This window comes from Hippoglossus stenolepis, chromosome 10, assembly GCF_022539355.2.
Source record: "Hippoglossus stenolepis isolate QCI-W04-F060 chromosome 10, HSTE1.2, whole genome shotgun sequence".
Classification (NCBI taxonomy): domain Eukaryota; kingdom Metazoa; phylum Chordata; class Actinopteri; order Pleuronectiformes; family Pleuronectidae; genus Hippoglossus; species Hippoglossus stenolepis.
In genome coordinates, this window is record NC_061492.1 from 6,641,848 (window position 1) to 6,666,622 (window position 24,775).

Here is a 24,775-nt window from a genome sequence, read left to right on the forward strand (position 1 = left end):
AAGTTTTGGGCTGAAAAAGATTTATGTAAATAAAGAAGATTTATGTAAATAAATCTTCTTCAGTTTATATATTTTATGTAAATTTAAATATAACCATATTTAGTTTTTCCAAATGAATTTACAATTCACAATAAATAAAAAAATATAAAATAGAATTTCAGAAGCTTTGGCAGAAAATAAAAGTAAATTTAAACATACTAACAGTGTATAATGGTTAAAATAATAATAACCATAATAATGCGTTTTATTTTGAAGATTTGTAAGGGAAGTGTTTGATCCGGGATCTCTTCTGGATCCTGATTGGTCCTCGCTGTCCTCCTCAGACCTGCAGGGACCAATCAGCGGCTCCAGCTGCAGACAGATGTGCTCCTCTCTCCTCCGGCTCAAGATGAGGCTGCGGCCGGTTGTTCTCACACTGACTCTCACGGTGACTCTCGCTTATTACGTTTACATCCCGCTGCCCGAGTCCATCCAGGAGCCGTGGAGGCTGATGCTGGTGGGCGCCGCCTTCAGGACATCGATGCATCTGGTAAGAGAGAAACGTTTTCATGGTAAATACGGAGTCAATTCTGGGGGGGTGCATGGTTGTAAATATCAGGAACACGTGAATGCAGCAGGGGGGCAGCTGCAGCAGTGATGCTGAGGGGACGACATGGATGGATTCTGACTGCTGATTAAATATTGAATTTAAAATGTTCATGGGAATGCTGGGCAATGGAAATAATAATCATGAAGTATTCAGCCAAGCTATATTATTAATACTATTATATTTTGAAAATGTTTAAAAGGAAATCTGGCAAATAATGTTTGAATGGTCCAGATAAAAAGGGGTATGTAGGGGGGGGTATGTCTTGCAGGTCTCAGGTAGGAAAGACCCCTGAGCAGAATTAAGGTTCCTGGGAGGTCAGAAGTGGGTTTGGGTAAATTGGGACTAATCCTGGTGGGCCACTGCATCTTTGGGCAGGTGGTTCATTAAAAAAATCCATAAAGTTTTTACAGGCCCTGTCATGCGCCGAGAGCTGTCAAGGACCATTTCAGTTCTATAACATCCTTCCAGGGCCAGTCGGAAGAAAAGTTATGGGTCCACATTCAAACTCAACAATCCAATGGGGGACAAGTACTGTCCTTAATAAGCAATTTGAACCAAACTTGATCTCTTTTTGTTGTCCAGAGAAACTACATTTTAGGTGTCTCTCCTCTCGTCTCTGTCCTCAGGCCTCTCTGAGGGATTGGCTGGGCTGCGACGGTTATTTCAAGTTTGTCAGGTGGCCCTCGGAGAGCTTCTATGGCACGGGCAAGGTGGGGGACAGCTACGAGTCCGGCGGAGGGGTCGTGCCCGGAGTGAAGGTCAGCGACATCACTTTCGCGGGCATCCCGGTCAGAGTATACGAGCCCCCGGCCGGAGGGGAGGGCCACCTGAGGAGAGGGCTGATGTATTTTCATGGAGGAGACTGGGCCCTTGGCGGCACAGGTGAGTACGGACATTAGTAGAATAGTGAGGGTATACAGAACGTTTGTACCACAAATGTAAAACTTTCTTTGCACTACAGGTGTCAGTAATACAATATGCAAATATTTGCTCAATCAATTTCCCTGTATTTTCTTGATATTTGCTCAGTATTTAGTTGAGAAGGTCTAGTTTTAAGAGCTTTTTTTTTATTCCCTCTGTCCTCTGCGAAGGAGGTTTTGTTTTTTCGTCTGCTTTTGTCTGTTCGATTTTTAGTAGAGAATGTGTGGAGGGGTGAGGCTTGACCCGAGGGAGAAATAACCCTTTCAAATTTCTGACAGATCCATTTCTTTTCTCTTTTGTAAACATTGCGAGGGCGGTTTTCAACCTTTCCCTTAATTTCACTTTTGTTCATTTTGCTCTTCCACACTCCTCCATCCTTCGTTTTCTCTATCTCACTTCCTCAGAGAGGCGTTCAAGCGATGCCCTCAGCCGAACGGTGTCGGACGAGCTCAACACTGTTGTGGTCTCTGTTGTGTAAGTATGTGTCTCCTGCAGCCAGATGAGATATTAGATATTGTAGAAGTGTTATGACAGGTTTGGTGCTACTTGTTGTGACATGTAACCGACTGGAGTTACCCTTTTACTTTAGAACGTGCATATAATTGCATGATCCTACGCTGAAACATGTGCAACCATTGTCTTTCAGGTATCGTCTTTACCCGGAGGTGCACTTTCCCGTGCCATATTTAGACTGCCTCGCTGCTGCCAAACACTTCCTGTCCCCAGAGCTTCTGGCCAAGTACGCAATTGACCCTGAGCGTGTAGCCGTGTCAGGGGCCAGTACCGGAGGAAATCTGGCTGCTGCCGTCGCCCAGGAGGTAAACTGGAGCCGTCGCCTGTAGAAATGAGCGTCACAATGTAAATACGATGCAGGGAATTATGTGTTCGTACTTCTTCTCCAGATTTCCACTGACGACACTGTGAGTGTGAAGTTCAGCATCCAGGCCTTAATCTACCCGGCGCTCCAAACCCTGGACTTCAACACACCTTCCTACGTGCAGAACCAGGGCATACCCGTCCTCTACCGCCCCCTCATGGTTCGGTTTTGGCTGCGGTACCTCGGCGCTGACCTCTCCCTGCAGCCCCAGTTGCTGGTGAACAACCACAGCTCCTCACACCACTCGGCCGTCAGCCCAGAGCTGAGGGCGCGATCCGACTGGACCGTGCTCCTGCCCCCGAAATACAAGAGGAACCACAGGCCTCTCGTTGTCGGTAAAGGTTCACCGGGGCTGGTGAAGGAGGTGCCGGGGCTGCTGGATGCGCGGGTGTCGCCGCTGCTGGCAGGACCAGAGGTTTTGGCCAAATGCCCTCGGACGTACATCCTAACGTGCGAAAATGACGTGTTGAGGGACGATGGGCTCATGTACGCTCGGCGCCTACAGGACGCAGGGGTCACGGTTACCAATGACCACTATGAGGACGGCTTCCACGGATGTTTCAGCTTTATAGTCTGGCCAGTAGAGTTCGATGTGGGGAGGAGGGTGGTCCGGGGTTACCTCAACTGGCTGCAGAACAACTTGTGAGAGTGTGTGTGTGCAAATGAGTAATGAGTGTGTGCATGTCTGATTCTTTGAGACTTTAGATTTGCTGAAGGGATTTTTACGTCGATTCTTTGTGCTGAAACATATGATTTTAAGCTCAGGGCCGTCATGGGCGTCCAACATCACAGCCACAAGCTTTCCACTGAAGGATAAAATAACAAGATGGCTCCACATCAGCACTTCACTCATTCATACATTTAGACAAGAGTGTGTCACAAGGGTTGGAAATGATTTTATAAAGGTACGATAAACTCCCAAAATCAAAGGTTCATGTTTACAGTGGTTGATTTTATTGTTGTGGTGAGAAAACAATGTTCACATCAAACACAGGACAGATCATTTTCTTTTTGTGATATTAATAATAATATTGTATTTATGGAAGTTAAGGTTATATACAAATAACACAATTATAAAACAAGTCACAGCGTACAACAGGGTTAAACCATGATGACAACAACAAACAAGAAAACTTTATAAGTAAATAATTCAGATCATGATATTCTGTCTTTTCAATAAATTGTCTTCTCAAAAAAGGAAGTCATTACATTTCTTATAGACAGTAGTTGTACTTCTTCTGCTCCCTGCACGGCAGTAAAGTGACGTCTTCCCTGACAAATGATGCCACTTGAAAGTCACAAAGCAAAAGCTCGACAGCTTGATTCCATTCATGATTCACATTGTGTTGTATTACAGGATGTACTTTAGGTTTCTGAACAGGCCCCGAGGCTGCTATCAATAAAATGCCTTGCTACTTAAATGACTCCACAGGGAAAACTGTGGAAGTTGAACTCATCGCTGGAATTACATTCACTGTTTTAAAAGCACCACCAGTATACGGACTGTTTATAAAGTCTTATCGACAAACTCAAAGCACTTTATAAAGTTACACTCACATTCTGCATTTTCTATTACACTATCCTTTACTCTGACCGGTTCAGTGTCTTGCCCATGGACACTTCGGCATGCGGACAGGGGGAGCCGGGGATTGAACCACCAATCGTGATGACGAACCAGATGTCTCCAATTTGATTTTCAGTGACTCAACTTTTTTCTGAACCCGTCTCATTTGGGACATTGGTATTTTCTAGACATGCTTATCATGCATTAAAAAAAGAGAGCAACTGATAAGATTGCTGGTAAAATTGTAATGTGTACAAAGAATTCAAATGGAGAACATTTTTATTTAAATAAAGGTGTCAATAATTACAATTAGGGATTCTATTCAGGACACTTCATCCAAATACATCGTTTAACCCATTATCATATGTCACCTTTAGTTTGAAGGTTTAGGTATAAATGCATAAAAATACTTGTGGGTTGCTAATTGCTTTTTTTGTGCTAATCACAAATATTTAGTGGTATCCAACACACCTACTAATAAAACACATATATTTCTACACAAGAAGGGAAGGGAGAACACTGTGGTTTAGATGACGCAGCTGCTAAATACATAATTACTGTGTAATTATTGCTTAAGAGAACAAACGCTCAGAGGTGCATCAGTCATGTTTATGATCAGATCATTTTCTGTTCTCTCACCTGAGGGGTTAGTGAATTCCTGGGTCACTAAACCCAGAAGCACCAAAAACCAATACAGCAGCGTCCTCTAGTGGTTTGGTAACAGCAGTACTCAAGTATGGTTGTGAAGTACTAGTACTTGACGTGACTATTTTCAATTGTATGTGAACCTTCCAAACACTGATGTGACGGTTAAAGTTTCCAGTTGTTTTGAATGATTTTGCTTTTACACACTAAATATACGACCAGCTTATAAAATATGACATATTTTATATAGACTAAACAAACAAAATGTATAGACATCCGTTAGAATTGAGAGCTTCACCTAAACCAGCCACAGCAGCAAAATACTACTTATGTATTAAAACATTAGAAATGCAATAATAAAACATGGTCATGAAATACTTAAAGGTCCCATTTGTCTGCATGACAAATGCTTTTACTTTTGTACTTTTACTTTTGAAGTCTCCAAGTGTACATTTCACTCTATAAATCCATATAATATGTGCATTCTTTATATTTTCATTCTTTATACTTTGCACAGTTTTTGTTTTATTTTCTATATCTCATATACTGTGATATGTTTGCTGCTATATGCATCCATCCAATTGAAAGTATATGCAAGGACTTATCATTTCATTACAACTTTAACTCAATGTCTGTACATGAAGACAGCTCACAAAAGAGAAGCATCCTAAAAGATCTGGATCACCCCCTGGTGGTTGGCTGCAGCATTGCAACCTCCATGTATTTTTATATATATATATATGGGCCAAACTGAAAAGAAAATGAAAACTACACGAAAAACTAATTTATCCTGAAAATTGTTAGTCATTTCAGGAAGTGCCAAACATGTTGGTTTATGTATTTCTGTAAATTTTTCTTATAAGTTTGGTTTTAATTAGTTGTTTGAGACGTAATGATTGACAGCACAGCTCCACTACTACGCAGGATCTGGCTCCGAATGACGTCACCAGCACAAGATGGCGGCCCCTGTATTCGGGATATTTTGGCTTCTTTTCCATATGATATTATAATTCTAAATATAGAAAAAATGCGATATACACTATATGAACACATAAATGTGATATTCAATTTCATGATTACCCTAAATGAAAACCTGGTGCTGATTTAATTTTTAACTTTAAATCTTAAAGAAACTCTTAAGTTTGATAGAAATGATTGAGGATTAAAACATCTTTTATTTCCTCCCACATTCACACACTGTGTAGTTTCCTGTCGGGGGAAATACCCGCCCAGTGTCAGGCCCAGTCATTGGTGACAGTCTGTGTGCTTTGTGCTGCAGCAGCATTTTTCAGCACCAGTCTGTTTTATAAAGGAGACAATGAGCAGCTGTGAAACTCAGATGGGAATTTAGGGAGATTCCATGACTTTAGCGGGAGGAACGCTGGGAGGAGAAGCCTTGAGGGAAGTAAAAGAGGAGTGGAAGGCCGAGGAAGGTGAACGGAGTGTGATCCATCCTCTAAAGCCATTTTCTGTCTTCTGGGTATAAATCAAGCACTTTGCTTCACAGGGCAGCAGCTTTCCTTTCCAGAGAAGAAGAAGTAGCAGCAGCAGCAGCAGCAGCAGCAGCAGCAGCAGCAGCACTCCTCAGGCTTTCCTGTTTCCAATTGTTCTTCAGCGTCAGGGCTGGTTGGGAAAATACTTAACGTTTTGAGTCACTGTGTATAAAAGCTTCAGTAGCTGAACTCTGCACATGTTCCACACAGGGACACGAGATTCTGGAGGTTTTGGAGCTTTTCAAAAGTTATACATGAATTGAGTTTTCGATCCTATTGCATTTTTCGGCAATAACCATAAAGTGTCAACTCTACACTCAGAAACTGGCTTAAAATGAGTGGGGAATTGTGATGTCACAATGAAACCCCCCCTCAGGAATGTGACCTGGGTGTTGCTCTTCTGTAAAAGTGCAGAGTAAATAAAGATCATTCATTGAGGGGGAGTTTGGAAAATACAACGTTTTCAGTGGATTTTCTTTTTATGCCGACTGCGAAGTCTCGAAGTTGCTGCCTCCTGGTGCTTCCTGCATTAACGCACTCTGCGTAGTGAGGAGGCCCCTCTCTCCAATCTTTGCAATTTTGAAGTTGTCTCAAGTTGTCGGCTCTTTAGCTGCGCTCACTTTCCTTATGCAGTAAAAATATATTCATATTTTTCAGATGTCAGATGCACCCTCCCCCCGTCAGATCTACACTGAACTCATAGAAAACTTGAATTCCCTTGTATTTATAATGCATATGAGGTTTATATATAATACATATCAAACCATTACTGATATCGATTATCCTTTGAGGGTCACAAAGGGGCGCTGGAGCCGATCTCATTAGTGGTCTCTTATTAACCGAACCCCGATCTATGGACTGTGGGATGAAGCTGGAGTTACGCAAATACAGGGAGAACATGCAAATGCCACACAGCTGTGTATATATACAGTCGTATATATATAAAAGTATACAAAGTTTTATTTGTAAATTTTTTTGTAATCCGATAAAGATTTAGATCTTTAGATCATTTTATGGCAGCAACATCTACACATCTGGGATTAAAACCTGTTGCATGTGGACACGTCTGCCAGAGGTCAAAGGTCAACAGCTGACTGGACTGAAGAAATAACAGAAACACAAGTGGCCCGATATTAAGGAAATAGCTAAAAAACACTGATGCATTTCCACTCGCACAATAACTCCCCAGACACATGTTCACACATGGTCTCTCTCTCTCTGCCTGCTTGCCATGGGATTGTAGACAGGCATCTCTCTCAGGGTGTCATCTTCCCCGCCTGAGGCCAGACAGTCTCAATATATCACTCACCTTCTCCACCTCCCTCTCTGCGAGCCTGGGAATTGATTCACTTCAGGGGAACGCAGGAAACGCTTATCGCTTTCTCTTCCGCATTTTAATCACTGAGGGGGAAACAAAGTAAATACTTCTTTTCCTCGAGACGTGGGCCGCTCGCAATTACGACCACATTTGCATACGCACGTCTTCGCGGTGAGAGCTGCTGTGGAATTTACGGTTGCACATGCATGACTCTGTTGATTGCGTGCACGCTGGTTCTGGTAGTTGGGAGGGTCGTCCCACTTCCTCACACTGACAATGGAGCCGGGGTGAGAGGTGAAGGAATGAAAGTACAGGAATCACTCAAGGTTAAGTCGTGCAGATTGAATGACTCCCCTGTGACAGATCCCGCTCAGTGCTACGCTGCAGCACTAACAATGGCGGGTCACTTGGCACTAATCTGCGAGCATTCTCTCAGATCATTTCACAATAGCAGGAAAGAGAAGAGAGGAAAAAAAAGCAGTTTTTTTATCTGACTTTCACGTTTTCATGCAGTGATGCTGCGTTCGTGGTAAACGGTCTGTTTAGAGCGTTTCCAGTCATATCGACCACTCAGAGCTCAAGTCACATTCACCCCATCGCTTCTACACACAGAACTTTGTCTATAACACCATTCATACACTGTCAGGGTTCAGTATCTTGCCCAAGGGGCCAGGGATATTGATCCACCAACCTTCTGGATAGTGGACAACCCCCTCTACCTCCTGAGCCACAGCTTTAGTGACCTCCACTCCTGTAAATCATTGCATGGATATATGACAATGTGACATCTTTTTTTGGGGGGGGGGGGTACTCCCATCTGCAAATGCAAACATATATACAAAAACACAGTATTAGATTGTGTTTTTCAATTTATATACAGTATATAATCACTCAATGAGATTGCATAATATATATTTCCACTTCCTTTATTTTTATTTCACCTAACTTAATGGAGCATGTTTAGTTATAGCCACATCTTATCTCATTTCCATATTTTAAGCTCCATTTAATATTTAATATTTTATTATATTATATCCATTTATCTACGTACGGGCCTTGGTGGATATATATATCTATATATATGCTGTCATGTTAGACTGGTATATTCTACAAGAGGGCTTTCATTGGTTTATTTTAATTCATATTTTAATTCATGCTACTCTTTATGCATAAGCTTGAAAAGTGCTATATAGATACAATTTATTCATTGTAGTCATCTACAGGTGTTTTACTGATATAAAAGAGAAGCTGAAAAAAAAATGTGAAAATAGAATTAAATTCCAGGAAAAAGGTCAAATATCTTCATCGGTGTTAAACTGCCAGAGATTTATTGTTTCCAGAGGCTCTGTGCTCTTCTTAAAAGCCTCGTCCAGCCAACAGTTATCTAATGCTGCCTTCACTCGCTCCTCATTTCGGAGACTGGAAGTCGTGAAAACCATTTGTGAAGCTTTTGAAGTGCTCCTGGCTGGAAGTAATAAAGAAATAGAGCCCGTAAAAAAAAAAAACTATGGCTGATGCTTGGAAATCAGGATTTAAAATGTCACCAAAGCTACTTTGAACTGCAGAAAGGAGGAGACGGCGTCGGAGACCAAAAGACAGTTGCACCTTTACCCACCTGCTGCACAGTAACTATAAGGGTCTCATAAAATGATAAGGCCACAGTTATGTTCCCTTTTCAAAGTCCTGTCATCACACATGTTTTTCATAGAAAGTAAAATATGCTTTGCGGCCTTTAGATGATCATTCCACTATCATCACATACGATTTTGTTTAACTCATTAATACTATCAGGATAAGATAAGAAGTTCTTGACTGAAGACCAACGATCACAGGGCCTTTGTTGTCGGGGCCCCGACCCTCTGGAACAGATTACTTGATTTTCTTTCTTTTTGCTATTGTTACGTGTGTCTCTGTTATTTCTCTCCTTAGTCATTACTTTCAAATGACGTAGTTTTATTTTATCTGCTGTCTTTGTTTTTGTAGCAGTTGCTTTAAGATGTGCTTTATAATAAAGTTATTATTATTATTATTATTATTATTATTATTATTATTATTATTATTATTATTATTATTATTATTATCCCTTTGAGTGACGAGGGAGAAGAGTTTGAGAAGAATTGAAACCTGAACATCTCCACCTGCTGATGAAGCCTATGTGTGATGATCAAAAGCTCCAGAAAAGCCAATAAATTGACCTTGAAGTGTGTTATTAGGGAAAATAAGAAAATAACCTGCTAGATATCTTAATAAAACTCTGCACCATCTTTGCATCAGGTTACAGCTAAATATCAAAAATGCAAAGATCATATATATATGATGTATATATAGATATATTTGGCTTCAGCACCTCAAAGTTTTCCCTATTTTCGACGGCCCCTGAAGGGCCCTGGGAGTTGCATTAAATCTTCCTGCTTATTTCTGTCTAATAACAGTGACATCTTGAGGCTGTTGTAATCCTCCACACCTCCTCTCTGCTCCACCTACAAACTGCTGCTCTGGTTTCCGGCCTCCTCCTCCTCCTCTCTCTCTCTCTCTCTCTCTCTCTCCCCCTCTCCAGAGCAGAAATGCGGCAGAGCCTGATCTGACTTGTCCTGCCTGCTGGAAGCCTTTTCTCCACTCTCTCTTCTGGACTTTATTTGGGTGCTCTTCTCGCACCGCTGGGACATGGCCATCTCTATCTCCCTGCAGAGTCTGGGCCTCATCGTACTCGCGGCCGTCCTCCTCCAGACCATCGCCGTGGCCATCAGTTTCATCTACTTCAACAAAGTCCTGAGCACAGTGAGTGAACTGACATCTAACCGGGGACATTTTAAATGATGACATACTCTCTTTGTCATAATTTCATAGTGATCTAACATTCAGTTTAGAGAAATACAAGACCTTTGACCTAATTTTACAATAGACTCTGTATGGATACAGGACTGGGACAACATTGAAACAATATCCTGTACTGAAAACTACGCAGCTATAGTCAAAGTTTATTTAAGATTAACTTTACTTTGAAATAAAATGATCACATCCTTTGAGTAGTTACAGACATTCTGTTCCTACAGAGATGTAACGCTGCAGGGAACAGAGTTGTCAGATGTGGAAATCCTCTTTAAAATACTGTTAAAGTATCATTAAAGTACCATTTTAACTACTTTATACACTGCTGGGCACATCATTCATTTCTCTTTTATAAATTAGGACCGTCAATGTCATATTATACAAAAATAGATTTGAAATATTTTAGAAAAAAAAGGTGTCCTTCATAAATGGTGCAGGAATTTCCCTTCTGCTGGACAACGAGAGAGGAGACAGTTTTAAAAACAATGACAGAACTTTGCACTATAGTTATAAATGAGGCCGTGAGACCAAACAAACCTGTTCAATAAAAACTAATAAAACATGTTTATAAAAGCTGATAGACCTCTTCCTGACCTCTGATTGGCTGAGGAGCAGGAAACACCCGGCGCTTACCTGTGAGTTCCTGTAATCACATCAACACATTAATTGTTAACCACTTCCAATAATACCAATAATACACTAGAAGTAACCAAGGGACTGTTTTACTTTACGGAAGCATAATTCAAATTAATCCAGGTTACATATATGTATTAAAATTTGAATTTAGATTTTATTATCAAATGTTGATAATAGACTTGACAGATGTTTTTCATACAAAGTAAAATGTGCTTTGCTTACTTTTAACGATAATTATTATTACAGCATTATTACAAAATAAATAGTTTTTCTAAAAGCAGAATAAATTTTGAGCTTCTCTTTTTAAGTGACCATGAATAAGAAGTCCAGAAGAATGGAAATATTAACTAATTGAACTTTATTCACATATTGATAAATATACATATCATAATTGATATTTAAGTAACCAGGGAACTATTTTACTTTGAGGAAGCATATTTTGTAGTATTTAAATAGACCCAGATTAAATAAATGGATACAAATATGGATTTTGATTTCATTATGGTGATGATTATTTTTGTATCTATGTATGTATTTTTCTCAGAGTCAGGGTTTACTCATACAATACATAAATATACAGTATATAAAAAATATAAACACGAGAGAAAGATATGCACAGTATGAATGTTAGATAAGTAAAAATTGAATGTTTGTACATTAGGACCGTTATTGGCTACAGAGAGTTCAAAAATCACAGTCACAGGTGAGTTATTACTAATTTTTCCTTGCAGACAAATATCTGCAAATATTCGTCTCAAATGTGAAGCTCTGCAGTCAGTTTCAATGATTTGAATAAACCAGAAGATTTACCCTCACTTTATAAAGAAAACGATCGGCAGATAAGACCATTGGATTATTTAGTTTCTGCGATTTATCATTTTGTTTTCATCTTTTCATCCCAACAGATGCAGGAGAGTTTCTCCCGCAGCAGCGTTTCCTGTCTGATAAACGCAAACCTGCACTCGGAGTTCGAAGAGTCGACGGCCGAGGACAGAAAACGCAATCCCTGCTGGCAAGTCACGCAACAGCTCCACTACCACATAGAGAAGGTTTTGATTTATTCTCTTTGTCCCGATTTGCATATGTCTGTGTGGAAAAGAAAACAAACCCAGATCTGGTGCAAGGTTCATTTGGTGTTTAAGAAAAAAAACACAAGACACCAGAGGCCAATTTTTCTTTTAACAGTAATCAGGGATCCTCTCGTGCTCCACATGCAGTTACTCAGACGTCACCGGCTAAAATTGGAAAAATGATCCAACACTGACTCAGCCAAAAGGGGAAAACCGCTATTACATGTCCACACATGAACTGTGTAGACCCAGGGTGAGTGGGAGTGACTGGATATGCAGGGTGACAGGGTTCCTGATAGATTACTGAATGTTTCTAATTTAGATTTAAAAGATACGTAAAAAAAAAGTCAGAACAACTGTAAAAGACAAGATATATTAACCGACTGACCCGTTCTCTCTCCCTCCGTCCTCCCCTCGTCCCTTTTTCTGTTTCTCTTTGTGTTTTCCTTTCAGACAATGGCGGACAGATTCCAGAAAGAGATATCCTCCACTATGAGAAGTAAGAACAATGCCTCCATTGACAGCCAATTACTGCTAATGGGCTTAAAGTATGACTTTTCCCACTAGAAATGTCCAGAGAGTGTTTCTTATCTGCTCGTGTTTTCGCAGATAAGCTGACGGGAGCGCTGCCCATCCTGAGCCCCGGGGTCCCTCTTCCTAAAGTCGCGGCCCATGTGACGGGTGTAGTCTCCTCCACAGACTCTCCCATAGCAGAGGGTGAGTGCACGAGTCAGATGCAAAACTGCCTGGAGTCGTTTCTTTTACGAGGTGAACGTGGTCATGGAAAGTAGATTAAAAGGACATCTGCGGGATTGTAAATCTAAAAAACAAAAAAATAGGGATGTTATGAGTATAGACAAGGGTGTAATGATGAGGCTTGGGTTGCCTCACCTGTACCTTCCCAGTGCAAGAGGTGAGGAATGTGCTTCGAGGCTTCCCAGGCTGCTTTCAGGTTCAATAACATCTCCCTACACGTCTGTCAGGACCTGCAGATGTGCAGCTGCTTCTGCGTAACCTGCAGCATCCTGCAGTTTCTCTGCACAGGATGAGTCACTGTCTTAATTAATTTCTGTCCAGCAAACGAGCGCGGGCCACTTTTGGCACCGGCCCATTCCTGGACCACACAGGCAACATGGGCTCACATGCACCCCAGATGACAGGTCCACAAGGGCAGTAAACACACAGACAGGCCCGTAAAAAAGCTTTTTGAGGAGTTCTTTTTTTTGACAGTTCATCGGCCCAGCAATCCAGCAGCCCACCACGATTTGTCCCAATGTGCCCAGGGAGGGTCCTGACCTCATCCGGGGCCTTGAGCAAAATTCTTCTAAGTTGCTCTATAACTGACCTGAGAGCCACTTCAACTATTTAACATCGCCACAGTTACAATGGACAATACAGTGACCTGAGTCGCTTCCTTCTTTAAAATAGTTCGATCCACCGCAGAGTTAGTAGAACTACATATGTAGAAGAGTATGAGGGACAAAACCAAAGAATACAATGTTTTCCATAGAGACTAAAGATTAACATAGACTTAAAGTAACAAAAATATATATATACAGGGGCAATTTAGGGTTCAGTGTCTGACCCAAGGAGAACAGGAGGAACCAGGGATCGAACCACCGACTTAATGGTTAGTGGACAACCCTTTATAATGGCTCTTTGCCTGGTGACAAGTCCTAGACACAGAATCTCACCTACTGACAAACTTAAGCATAGCCCCTGCAAATTGCAGATAACAATACTATTATGAACTTAACCTAATATTCATGTTGAACCAATGCCGTTTTCATTTGTGATACGGGTGATGTTTTCTCCAATTCATTTCTGAATCACAGGATTTTTTCCAGCACAATTTTCAAAAGTTTGGACGATAAGATCTGTGAAGTTTTATTTAGATTCTGTGGAGTCAGTCACTAATTCTGTCACAATGGGATTTATTCTTTTTTTAGCCGCTGGAAACTGGACAAACTTCTGATGGTGCACATTTTACAGTTTGATAAAGTTAGACAGTCCTAATTAAATCTGGCTCAGGCTTTAAATTGATGAATGAGCTGAACAATGTTGTTCTCTGTTATGTTTGTTCCGGGGGGGGGGGGTTGTTGGCAGCGTAAATAGCTCTGATACTTTTTATATCTCTGGTAAATATACTTATTTAGCTTTGGCTTCAAGGATCTTGTCCATAAGGATCCAATTTCTAAATCTAAATCTAAAAAAAGACCTGTTATCTTTTCCTTTTCTGGAGGAAGGAGTTCATCGGCCACTTCTGCTGCTTTTTTTAAACATGTGGCTGTCGTCGCTGGACTGGAAAAATTAGAAAAAACATGGCAGAAAGAAAACAAGACATTTTTTTAAAAGCATCACATAGCTGAGTTTATTATAGTCCATTAGCGGAGCAGTTGTTGGGCTGCCGCTGCTCTGTGGGCACATCTGTGAGCACTATTTACACACAGACTCTTTAGACATTTGTTTCTCATTTGAATGGCAGTGACTGTTTAAACTCAGCAACACTCCAAACGGCAATCTGAAAAAGCTCTTGCATCATAGGGAACGGCCTCAAACATTGAGCATGTGTGTGTTTCTGCGTGTGCGTGTGTGATTGCAGGCTCAGGGAGCAGCAGGGGGTTCCTGGGGCAGCGTATCAGAGGGTGGGAGGGCCACAGGGGTCTGTCCTTCCTGCAGAACATGGAGCTGAGGGGTGGTGAGCTCCTGGTGCCCACAGCTGGCCTCTACTACATCTACGCACAGACCTACTTCAGGCTGCCCTCGACGGGGGAGACGGAGGGGGAGGCAAAGGAGGAGACGGGGGACACAAAGGAGGAGGAAGGAGCGCAGCTTGGGCAGTATATCTACAAGAAGGTGAGGCTTTGTGTGCCTTAAAGGACAATACTTGGAATTGAAAGATCATTTATCTGGATTGGGGGGGGCAGCATGTGCATTGTCGCCTCACAGCAAAAAGGTTGTGGGTTCAAACCTGGTCGGGGCCTTTCTGTGCCAAGTGCCCAGTTCTCTGCCTAAATTTAAACGTCATGTCCTGTGTGCACCAAGACGTCACCCCCTCGCCTGAATGCTCTAACTAAACCTTGGGCCCTATGAATACTGCAATGGAAAGAAGTCGGACTCTATTATTCTTTATCATAACAGAAATATGAGGTGTTTTTGAATAATAATCCTCTGACTTTATTCTGTGTACTGTCAGCCTGGGTTAGAGGTGCCCATACAAATTAAACAATGAATACTTAGTGAAAGCGAATCAAGCAAAATGAACAAAATCAACCTAAACCATAAACAAATTCTATAGCAGCACTTTAATTCTGAAAAAAGGAAGTGGGAACTACAAACAACGTTAATTAAGATGGTCATTCGTCAAAGTGCTGGACAGTCAGTTCCTAAAAAGCAGTGTCTAATGTTAAAACCTTAAAACACATGATTGGTAGGCACTTAAATTAAAAAACGAAACAAAAGAAGCAAAAGTAGCAGCAGGTGAAGACGTACAAAGTAACACAGGAGTAAGAAGAAATATCCTCGATGTGCATGAACAACACAACAACAGGTGTCCAGGCCCTGCTTTGCTCCATATGCACAGAGTTACAAACAGGAAGCACCAATGGAAGATCTGGGTAAAGAAAGTACAGCAGCACCCACAGTTATCGACCTGATCACGATGCAGCTTCTACCTGAAGGAAACTTACCTGTGAAGAGAGAGGAAGTGCCAGTGAACCAACCACAGGCTACGTTCAAGAGCAGTGGGGGAGGAAGTGTGTTTCCCAGTGTTCCCTACCACCGGGGGAAAAAGTGTGTGACTCATTACTGATTGGTCAGGGCAACACAAAACAAAACTTCCCCGGCGAAAACAGAAATGAGCTAATACGAACACAATGTCAGGACTGGACATGGTGACTCAGAATTGCCACTGAGGGCAATGAAGTTTCTGATGACACGCAGCTGTGCCAAGAGAACTCTTTACCCTCAAATGTCAGTGTGGCCTTGAATGCACCACAGTTGATTCATAAAGTTATTGATTTCCGATTGTGTCAGAATAAAAAGAAAAAAATCTATCTCATATGATTTACAAAGTTGTGATGTGTTCCTCAGATGAGTTCCTACAAGGTGCCCATCCTGCTGATGAAGTCGTCCCGCAGCACGTGCTGGCCCCGGGGTCAGGAGCCCGGCCTCTTCTCCCTGCACCAGGCCGGCACTGCCTTTCTCAAGCCCGCTGACCGCCTCTTCGTCACGGTCAGCAACGCCAGCGCCATGGAGATGGACGGCAGGGCGAGCTACTTCGGGGCCTTCCTGGTGGGCTAATGAGAGAGAGAGAGAGGCCTGGACGGAGGAGTCCAGCACTGGGATGACTTTGTTTTTTGTAGACACTGACAGAGGTTGACCCAAATGTCAGGGTTTGCTCTGGTGAATGTGAGGAAGCTGCCTGGGGATGCAGGGATGGAGACGGACAGACAGCCAGGGGAGTGGCACTGGAGCTGCAGGCACGTAATCAAACCAGACACACCAACAGCGGCCCAGTACGACGTGGGAAGTGGAACCATTTGGTGTGTGTTTACTCCAGCAGTGACCAGTTAATTGATAACAGCTAAACCACACACAGGATATTTATTCTGTTTGTAAGACTGCGGCGAGCAGAACGCACAGCAAACAGATTGTGCGGTGCATTCAGGTCACCGGGGATTTGGAGGAGGACAATAGATGCAGATTAAATGTTGTGCTCTGGTGTGTGAGCAGCTGGGAGAAGAGAGCCGTGTGGACTAAATAACACTTAGTGGAGTTTTTATTAAAAGTGAATAAATGCCACAAGATGTTAGAGGATCTTTAAATTTTCTCTTTGTACAACATTCTTGAATAAATCTGTGGTGTGACAAAGAATGTGAAGTATTAAAACTGTTGTTTGATTACGAGGAAATTCTTTCTCTTTTAACGGTGTGAGCAGAAAACTGTTGATCCTCTGACTTGATTTGATGGAGCAGAGGAGTCGACTTTATTCACACCACGTCCCCTTTAACCTCAAAATGCTAAACCAAAATCCTCGGGTTTAGTTTGATTAAATCCTGTTAAAAGGTTTTTTTTGGGGGTAGTTTTTCCTCAACTCTATAGTCGAGGGTTCAGGCCAGAGGATGTCCCACCTTTTTAAGCCCCGAGAGGCAAATTGTGATATGTGAATATCGACTATACAAATAAAATGATTGTTTGACTTGATTCTCAACGTTTAGACTTTATTTTTAACCTTTTCAGTAAAAATGTATAATTCTCCTCCATAGAATCATTTACAATTGGCTGCTATACAGATTGAATATTAAAAAAAAACTTCCCCAGGTCAATAATAGTAATATTAGGCACCACCACTTATTAGTTGCACTGGCAGCAAGTCGATATCTCAACAACCACAGGATGTTCTACCATGAAAACATGTACATTCATATAATAACTTTTATCCTCCCCTGACTTGGCCTGTAGCGCCCCCGTCAGCCTCACGTCATGTTGTGTAAAATATAATTTTCTTGCCAACTTTTAATCAGAAATTTCTCCCCTAATGTATTTTACCTACAACTGTTTTACTCAAGCTTCCTGTAGATATTTAAACTTGTTTAAAAGTTTTTATATTTTTAAGTGTAAGGTACCACTGCAGTTCTTACTCTTACACAATCAAACACTCACGTTCATTAAGGTAACAGTGTCAAAGTCAGATTCCCCCTCTACACAAATAACGACACAAAACTGAAAAAGTAAAAAACTATCATTTAATCCATGTTGTATTACATGTTTCCATATTATGGCAGTGAATGTTTCAGCAATAATAAGAGTCACTCCTCAAACAAGAGTTTTTACATTAAAAAAAAAAAAAAACAATACCAAAAACTAATCAGGGTTCAAGTAATGCCCAAAAGAAATACATTTTGAAACATACACACACGCTGCAGGAAGATAGATCATATTAGCCGATCACACTGTAATCCACCTGCTACTTCCTGTTCCGTGAGCGGAGAACCAAGGTGTTAGTTTGGTCAGCCTGAGTCCCCTCTCTCTGTCTCTGTCTCTCTCTCCTTCAGTCTGTTTTTGGTCGCCATGACTGAACTGAACAACATGTGGTACTTACAGCTGAGACTGTAAACACAAACACAGATGACACACAGCCTTGTGGGTTATAGGAGGGCTTCAAGGTGCTTTAACCAAAACGCACACGCGCACACACACACACACATACATACACAGACAGTGGTACCAAATCTCAAACACTTGGTATCAAAAATAGTCTCTGAGTTGGTCTCTTATCAGTCATGACACATACAACTGTGGGGCAAAATGGATACGCTGATTATATTTTGTGTTGTTAATGACAACCTATGGCTTCAGTTTATCTAAACACACACACACACACAATCAACACATGACGGTGTAATCTTTTTTAGAAGACAGTTATAGTCGACTAATGGCGATACTGTAAACGACTGCATGTTTACAGGAGAGCCCGGAGACTCCTTATTGGTGCCCCTATTGCTATGGTAACCAAGAATGGTTTTAGTTGTAATCGTGCCAATCAATTAGACTAAGTGCTCACAGCCGACCATCCGCAACCCTCACTGACGTTACAGTAAATCTCAGCAGGAGCATACACACATACACACAAACAAACACACTCATACAAACATACAGAGAAACCATGGAGCCAGCCAAGTGCTTTGACATTATCTCGCTGCCCGTACAACGCCTGCATCAGTCAAGTTCATTAAGACAATTTCATTAAACAGCCAACAGTACTTGGATCGAGTAGGTTGATGAGATAGAAAAAGGCATACAGTCTTATGTGAGAAGTTCTCCATTGATTAGTCACAAGAATCATTCACCGCTTAAAGTGTGAACACGCACATGGTTGAGGATTAGTAAGGGCCGTCCTGATGCCAAAGATGCATTTCTTTAAAACATACACAGAGTAATACTCGTGGAAAAATGCTGTGACAAGTAACTGAGATATGATGATGCAGGCTTTGATGCCAGTACGCACCAAAACACGCACTCATGCATGCACGCACACACAGAAAACACAAAACCTGGTATGGGTTCCTATTGCCTCTTACAGTATGTCTGTGATACATAAACAAACAAAAAAAAAAAGCACCTCTGAAGTACAGAACAGCCGTGGAACCGAGTATAAGTGTTAAACTACAGACAGGCAACAACACACACCGGCAAACAGGCACAATACAGGAGGCTTTGGCACACCCATGCTAGTCTTACTACTCAGCATTTTCCAACACAGAAGAAGAGCAGGTTACAGGACAGGACAGACCCATAGCTGCCTTAGATTGCCTCCCCTGCGGAGGGTGGGAGGTACGGGGTTGTCTGTCAGACACAAAGTTCAGCCGTCACATTCATTCAGCACAGAGCTGTCCGTTTCTGGAGTCCCAGCCTCTCATCCGATCAGCAGCTCCAGGCTGTCCTCGTAGTTGGGCTCTTGTGGGGGGCTCGGGGACAGGAAGGCCGTGGTCACAGGGGTTCCCGTCGCCGTGGCCACGTTGAGGAGGGTGTTCGCTCGTATGCTGGAGGTCGGCGGGTTGCGGAGCGCCGCGGCCGCCGTGATGCTGGTGAGGTTGATGCCGAGCGTGAGCCGCGTCTGTTCCAGTGCTTTTTCCGGCACGGCGAAGGCCTCGAGCTTCTTCTCACCGTTGGCCATGTAGGAGTTCTGGCAACCTCTGCAGATACAATCCAAGCATGCCTGAGAGAGATGACAGGGAATAGATGAGGAGATGTGCATCACACCAATGTCACATGAAAGGAAGTATCTTAAAGAATGTCCAGACAAATGAGGAATTTAGATACACGTCTCTTTTCCCAATCAAAATAAAAAAGCCTTTAGACACATTTAACTTAAATAAAAGCTTAAAGACGGGTCAGTTAATAGTCTTATAATTTCTAATATGTATATTTTTTAGTTATCTTGGCAACAAACTATTTTATGAAGGTTCATACTAAAAATATCATAGTGTTTACTCACACTACATAAAATGATTACATCAATAACCTATATTCAATCTCATAATATTGCCTTGCATTTTTGAAGGGCTGATTAAATGGCTGTCAATAAAAACCATTAAATAATTTGATACAGTCTGTGATCATTGTCTCACCTTGCGGTTTGAGTAACAGGGACAGCGTTGCCCCCTGCAGGTCAACACAGAGGGGTTCTGAGTGGCCCTGCCACACTTGCAGCCCTTCTTCTCCACTGGCTTCTTGTATGGAGGCCTGGCAGGAGCGGGGGGCACCAGGCAGCCTGACATCAACCGCTGGTCTTTGCTCCGGTCCTTGGTCTTGGAGCCCCCGCCGCTGCGGGCCTTGGCGTGCGGCTTCTTATGGGCGGGATCGACATGCTTCCTGGCACCTTTACTGTGGATGGGGGCAGGTCGGCTGGGCTTTGGAGGCGCCCCGTTGGGAAGGGATGAGTACGTGTGTGCTGGTACAGTTAAAGAGGGCGGGGGTGGTTGTGTGTGCGGTGGATGAGAGGGGTTTGGAGTGTGTAAATGTGAGGACGAGCCCTGTAGGATGGAGGTGATGGGGAGGGGATTGACCTTTTCCCTATCACTCTCTGAACGAGAGCGTTTGCGGTTAAGGCGGACAGGCGGGGGCTTTGCGGCTGGAGGAGGATTGTAGGAGGGTGTGAGTATATGAGCACCATGGCTCGCCACAGTGTTAGTCCTGTCTGTTTGAATCTGTGTGTAGTTATGAGCAGCATCGAGCTGTATGTACATTTGAGTGTGCGTTCTGTCCGTGGCTATGTGTGAATGAGTGTGCGTCCTGTCTGGAAGTGTGTGAGTGGGATCTCGACTCGGCTGAAGGGGATCCAAAGTCTGTAAGACCTCCTCCACACTGAGCAGCAACACCTCCCCCTCCTCCAGCTCTCTGCTGCTTGATTGCCCATCCCTGAGAGAACACACGGTGCCTGGACTTGGAGCTAAAGGTCCAGTGGTCAGACTCAGTTCCAGACCACCACAACCAGTACTGGAGACAGGTATGCCTCCCTGTGGCTGTTCCTCTACCAGCTCACATACCTCCAGCTCAGGAGAAGAGGGATCTAGATCCTCCAGCACTTCTCCGTTGCATTCCTGCGGTCCATTGGAACAGGGAGGGTCAGAGAAGGAGCTCTGTGGTACAGCCGAGAGCTCTGCAGGAACAGGTGGCGCCTCAGTGGGGGTAAGTGACTCAGGCGCAGAAGGATTCACGTCTGCCTGCGCCAGGCTTGGGTCCTCTGTTTCTATATCCTCTTCGTGTGACATAAGCACTTCCTCTAACAAGGCCATAACCTCTGGAGATCCTTCCACATGGCTGCTGACCAACTGCAGCAACGGTGAATGAGTTACATATAGGCAAAGCTTCCTGTAGCACTGAACCAGCAAGGTGAGCTGCTTGTTCTCCTGGAAGCAGGAATAGTCCTTACAGCGGCTGCACGACGGCCGGATGTGCATCTGCTGTCCTTTACAGCCCAGGCACACGTAATGCTGACACTCCGCATGTGTTGGGGAAACGGGATCCTGGAGAAGTTTACCTGAGACAAAAACAAGAGGGAGGTGTTAATCCACTTGTTTATCCACCTCGCACTTATGCAAAGCAAATGTGAAACGATCAATAATGTCGCTGGACTAGAGTCATTTAAGGCCATTTCCATTCCCCACCAGGCCTCTCTAGAAACTGTTTTAATTACCTCAAATCCCCCCCCGCTATTTCCTCAAACAATGACAAATGCTTTACCAGAGCTTCAAGTGATTTATTCAAATATCAGAAATAAAAAAGATATGATGCTCACAGGTAGGAAGCAAATGCTCACAAAGGAGATTCAGCAACCAGATAACTGTCGGAGTGATTGCTTGAAAAATGACTTTTCTGTGAAGTGACTGATAAACAACATTTATCAATCATCCAGATTGATTTTAAATCTATTAAGTTAGATGCTGGTGCGTTTTGGAACCCGACTGTCCTACTTCATTGGAAACCTGCTGAATTAATTTTCTCACTGTCTTGATTTCACCTGCTTACATCATCCAACCTGTAGTGCCGCTTAAATATTGTCAAAAAGCACAAGAATTAAAAAAAATAAACACAATTATACAAGCGACGTGATCCTGCCCTTCAGGTGCTGGTGGGGGGATGCTGCTCCCGGGCCGAGCGGCTTAGAGCGTGAATAGGAAACACATGGCTCTGCAGCAGGCACAACAACAGAGGAGTCATCTGTCTTGACGAGAGGACAGATGACTGGGGCTCGTCCTCGGTTGCCACGGGAGACGGCGGTGGTGCGCACGACAGATCGTGTCCACCGCTGCGAGCACGCACACACACACACGCACGCACGCGCGCCCACGCACACTCCAAGTCCATGTGAATAGTAAAGCGATGAATTCAGATGAGTGCAGTGGGGAGAGCGATGGTAGCCGTGTTGCGACACAGCGCAGCATCGGAGCAGGTGCTACGTGTTGCTGCCACACACACACACACACACACACACACACACACAGATGTTTGCAGGATGCTTACCACAGACCAGGCATGCGAGGGACTGTCGGAAGAAGGGCAGGAGCGTGTACATCTCTGCGAAGGTGTGAGGCTGCCGCGGGTCACACTGCAGCACGGCCCGGCTGGCGGACACGTACAGAGCGGTTGCATTGACCGGGTTCATAGCGGTGCACTCCGCAGCCCCGGGGAACCGCGGCCCGGGGGGGGGAAACGATAATCCAGCCACTGGCTCCGGTGCAGCTAGAGAGAGCCGAGGTGTCAGGGGCGGATGGAGGAAACAGAAACCGAACCTGCCGCTGCAGCGATCACCCGCTCCAGTGTGTCATTTTACACATGCGAATCAACAACACACACAATAACACACAGCGGACATGGTGAAGCGGTAAACGCGCACACTGGTAGCCCCGGCTAGCGGCTAACCACAGATAGCATCGCCGGTTCGCGGACGCTCTTATTCACCAGATCACGAATAAAGTTTAAGTGAATTCGGACCCCGGGTTGTAATCACTCACATTATCCCCCCGCGGTGCCCAACAGCCTGCGGCGAGTCAAACGATCACACGACCCATGGTTTCAAAAAAGGGTTAGCATTATGTAGCTAGCGTTAGCTCACGGCATCAGCCAAACGTTGTGGCACAGAGAGGGTGGATGTTGGCCATAGGGCCGGTGAACTACCCCCAACACGGCCGCAGCCTCGTCGGTGACAAACTGGGCGACGAGCCGCTGCTAAGATCGCAAATGTGTTTGGTTAGCAATTAGCTAACAGATCACAGGCGCGCACTTGATGTAAACAAAGCTAAGCGGCTAGCGCTAGCATGGCTAGCCAAAATTAGCGAGCGAAGAATCAAGCATATCAATGGGCCGCCTTATGCGTCGCACGCGGGACGGAAGCGGAAGCGGCAAAGTGAAATCCTTCGGTTCTGGTACGTTTTGCTGTAAAACTTAACGAGAGGTGACCGGAACATGGCGAACTGGTCGTTTAACAAATGCATCAAACACTCGATCCTCCACTTTTCCTCGCGTCAACCCCTCTCGACGAGCACGATAACCACGCGAGACTTCCCCCCCCAGTTACCCTGGTTACTGTAGTGCGCGAGGGCTCCACGGCGTCGGCTCGTGCCCGCGATCACTTCCTTCACTAAATTACTATTTTATTTCAATCTGTGTTAAACTATGTTTTATCTGAACCCTGAGTCTGAGAAATATAAGTCTTCATCTTCATCTTCATCTTCACCATCATTATCATTATCATCATAATTATCATCTTCACCATCATCATCATCACCATCATCGTCATCATCTTCATCATCAACAACATCAACCTCATCCTCATCCTCGTCCTCATCCTCGTCATCTTCATCATTATTATCATCATCATCATCAACAACATCATCACCATCTTCACCATCAACAATAATAACTAGTGAATAAAAATAACTATAAATAATAATATATATATATATATATTATTATATTATATATATATTACTATTCCTAAGATGTCATCATCAAAACCTTACAGCAAAGAAATGAAATGTAATTGAGACTTGATATTTTACAGTTTAACCATAATAATAGTAACATAGTAACATAATAATAGTTATAATAAATAACTTTAAACGAAAAGAAAACACAAATACAACCAACTATATAACTAATAAATTAAGAAAATGTGTAACATATATACTTTCACCTAAAATGTAAACATAAATGCACTTTGCTTCATTGTTTATTCTGTAAAATAATATTGGCACACAAAACACCACACTGATAAGTCTGTGAAAGGCTCATATCGGCTGATCAGTCAGGTTCTATATTCTATAAACTATGTCACTCACATAGGTTAGAATTTCTGTCTGAACTGTAAACCTCACCTATATACATGTGTGCTTGTGTCATTATTAACATTTACTCTTGTTAAACATCCTGTCAGGCAGCCCTTACCTCCTGTTACCCAACACCCCAACAATAACTTTAATGATGATGCTTCTAATAAAAAAAATGAAATGGAAAAAATCAATCAAAAAGAAAACAAAAGTCTCCCAGTGAAATAGCGGTGAGTCCTGGGGAGGATCTCCTGCTGTTTTCCATCGGACACCTACATATTTCACTAGGGGATTGGCTGGAGAAAGTCAGGAGCAAGTCCGGAGGCTCTCACTCGGACATTGTCGTTCATACGTACAGCCCCTCCGGAGAAAGTCCGGAGGATCAGCAGGGTCCAGTGCCTGTCTGAGAGCAGCTGCACCTGACAAACCAAATCCAGGGCAGAGACACCCCGTGACTTTCAGACGAGCGGCCTCAGTGAACCACTGGAAACCTGTTCCCCT

General features: G+C 43.2%; 3 protein-coding genes across 3 annotated transcripts; 2 read left to right on the forward strand and 1 right to left on the reverse strand.

Moving 5' to 3' along the window:
* The first annotated feature begins 374 nt into the window (after nt 1-374).
* nceh1a (neutral cholesterol ester hydrolase 1a) lies at nt 375-4,031 on the forward strand. Its single transcript, XM_035168228.2, has 5 exons — nt 375-529; nt 1,216-1,471; nt 1,915-1,984; nt 2,157-2,328; nt 2,413-4,031. Exons 1-5 carry the CDS (start codon nt 389-391, stop codon nt 3,031-3,033), a joined length of 1,260 nt encoding a protein of 419 aa, XP_035024119.1. The 5' UTR covers nt 375-388; the 3' UTR covers nt 3,034-4,031.
* A 5,904-nt stretch (nt 4,032-9,935) lies between these two features.
* LOC118116455 (tumor necrosis factor ligand superfamily member 10-like) lies at nt 9,936-17,147 on the forward strand. Its single transcript, XM_035168158.2, has 6 exons — nt 9,936-10,185; nt 11,778-11,921; nt 12,396-12,441; nt 12,552-12,659; nt 14,545-14,798; nt 16,035-17,147. The coding sequence occupies exons 1-6, from the start codon at nt 10,072-10,074 to the stop codon at nt 16,242-16,244; spliced, it is 876 nt and encodes a 291-aa protein (XP_035024049.1). The 5' UTR covers nt 9,936-10,071; the 3' UTR covers nt 16,245-17,147.
* Nucleotides 17,148-17,675: 528 nt separating this feature from the next.
* Nucleotides 17,676-23,501, reverse strand: msl2a (MSL complex subunit 2a). Its single transcript, XM_035168156.2, has 3 exons — nt 22,470-23,501; nt 20,075-21,486; nt 17,676-19,662 (listed from the first exon to the last, which is right to left on the reverse strand). Exons 1-3 carry the CDS (start codon nt 22,609-22,611, stop codon nt 19,360-19,362), a joined length of 1,857 nt encoding a protein of 618 aa, XP_035024047.1. The 5' UTR covers nt 22,612-23,501; the 3' UTR covers nt 17,676-19,359.
* Nucleotides 23,502-24,775: the final 1,274 nt, after the last annotated feature.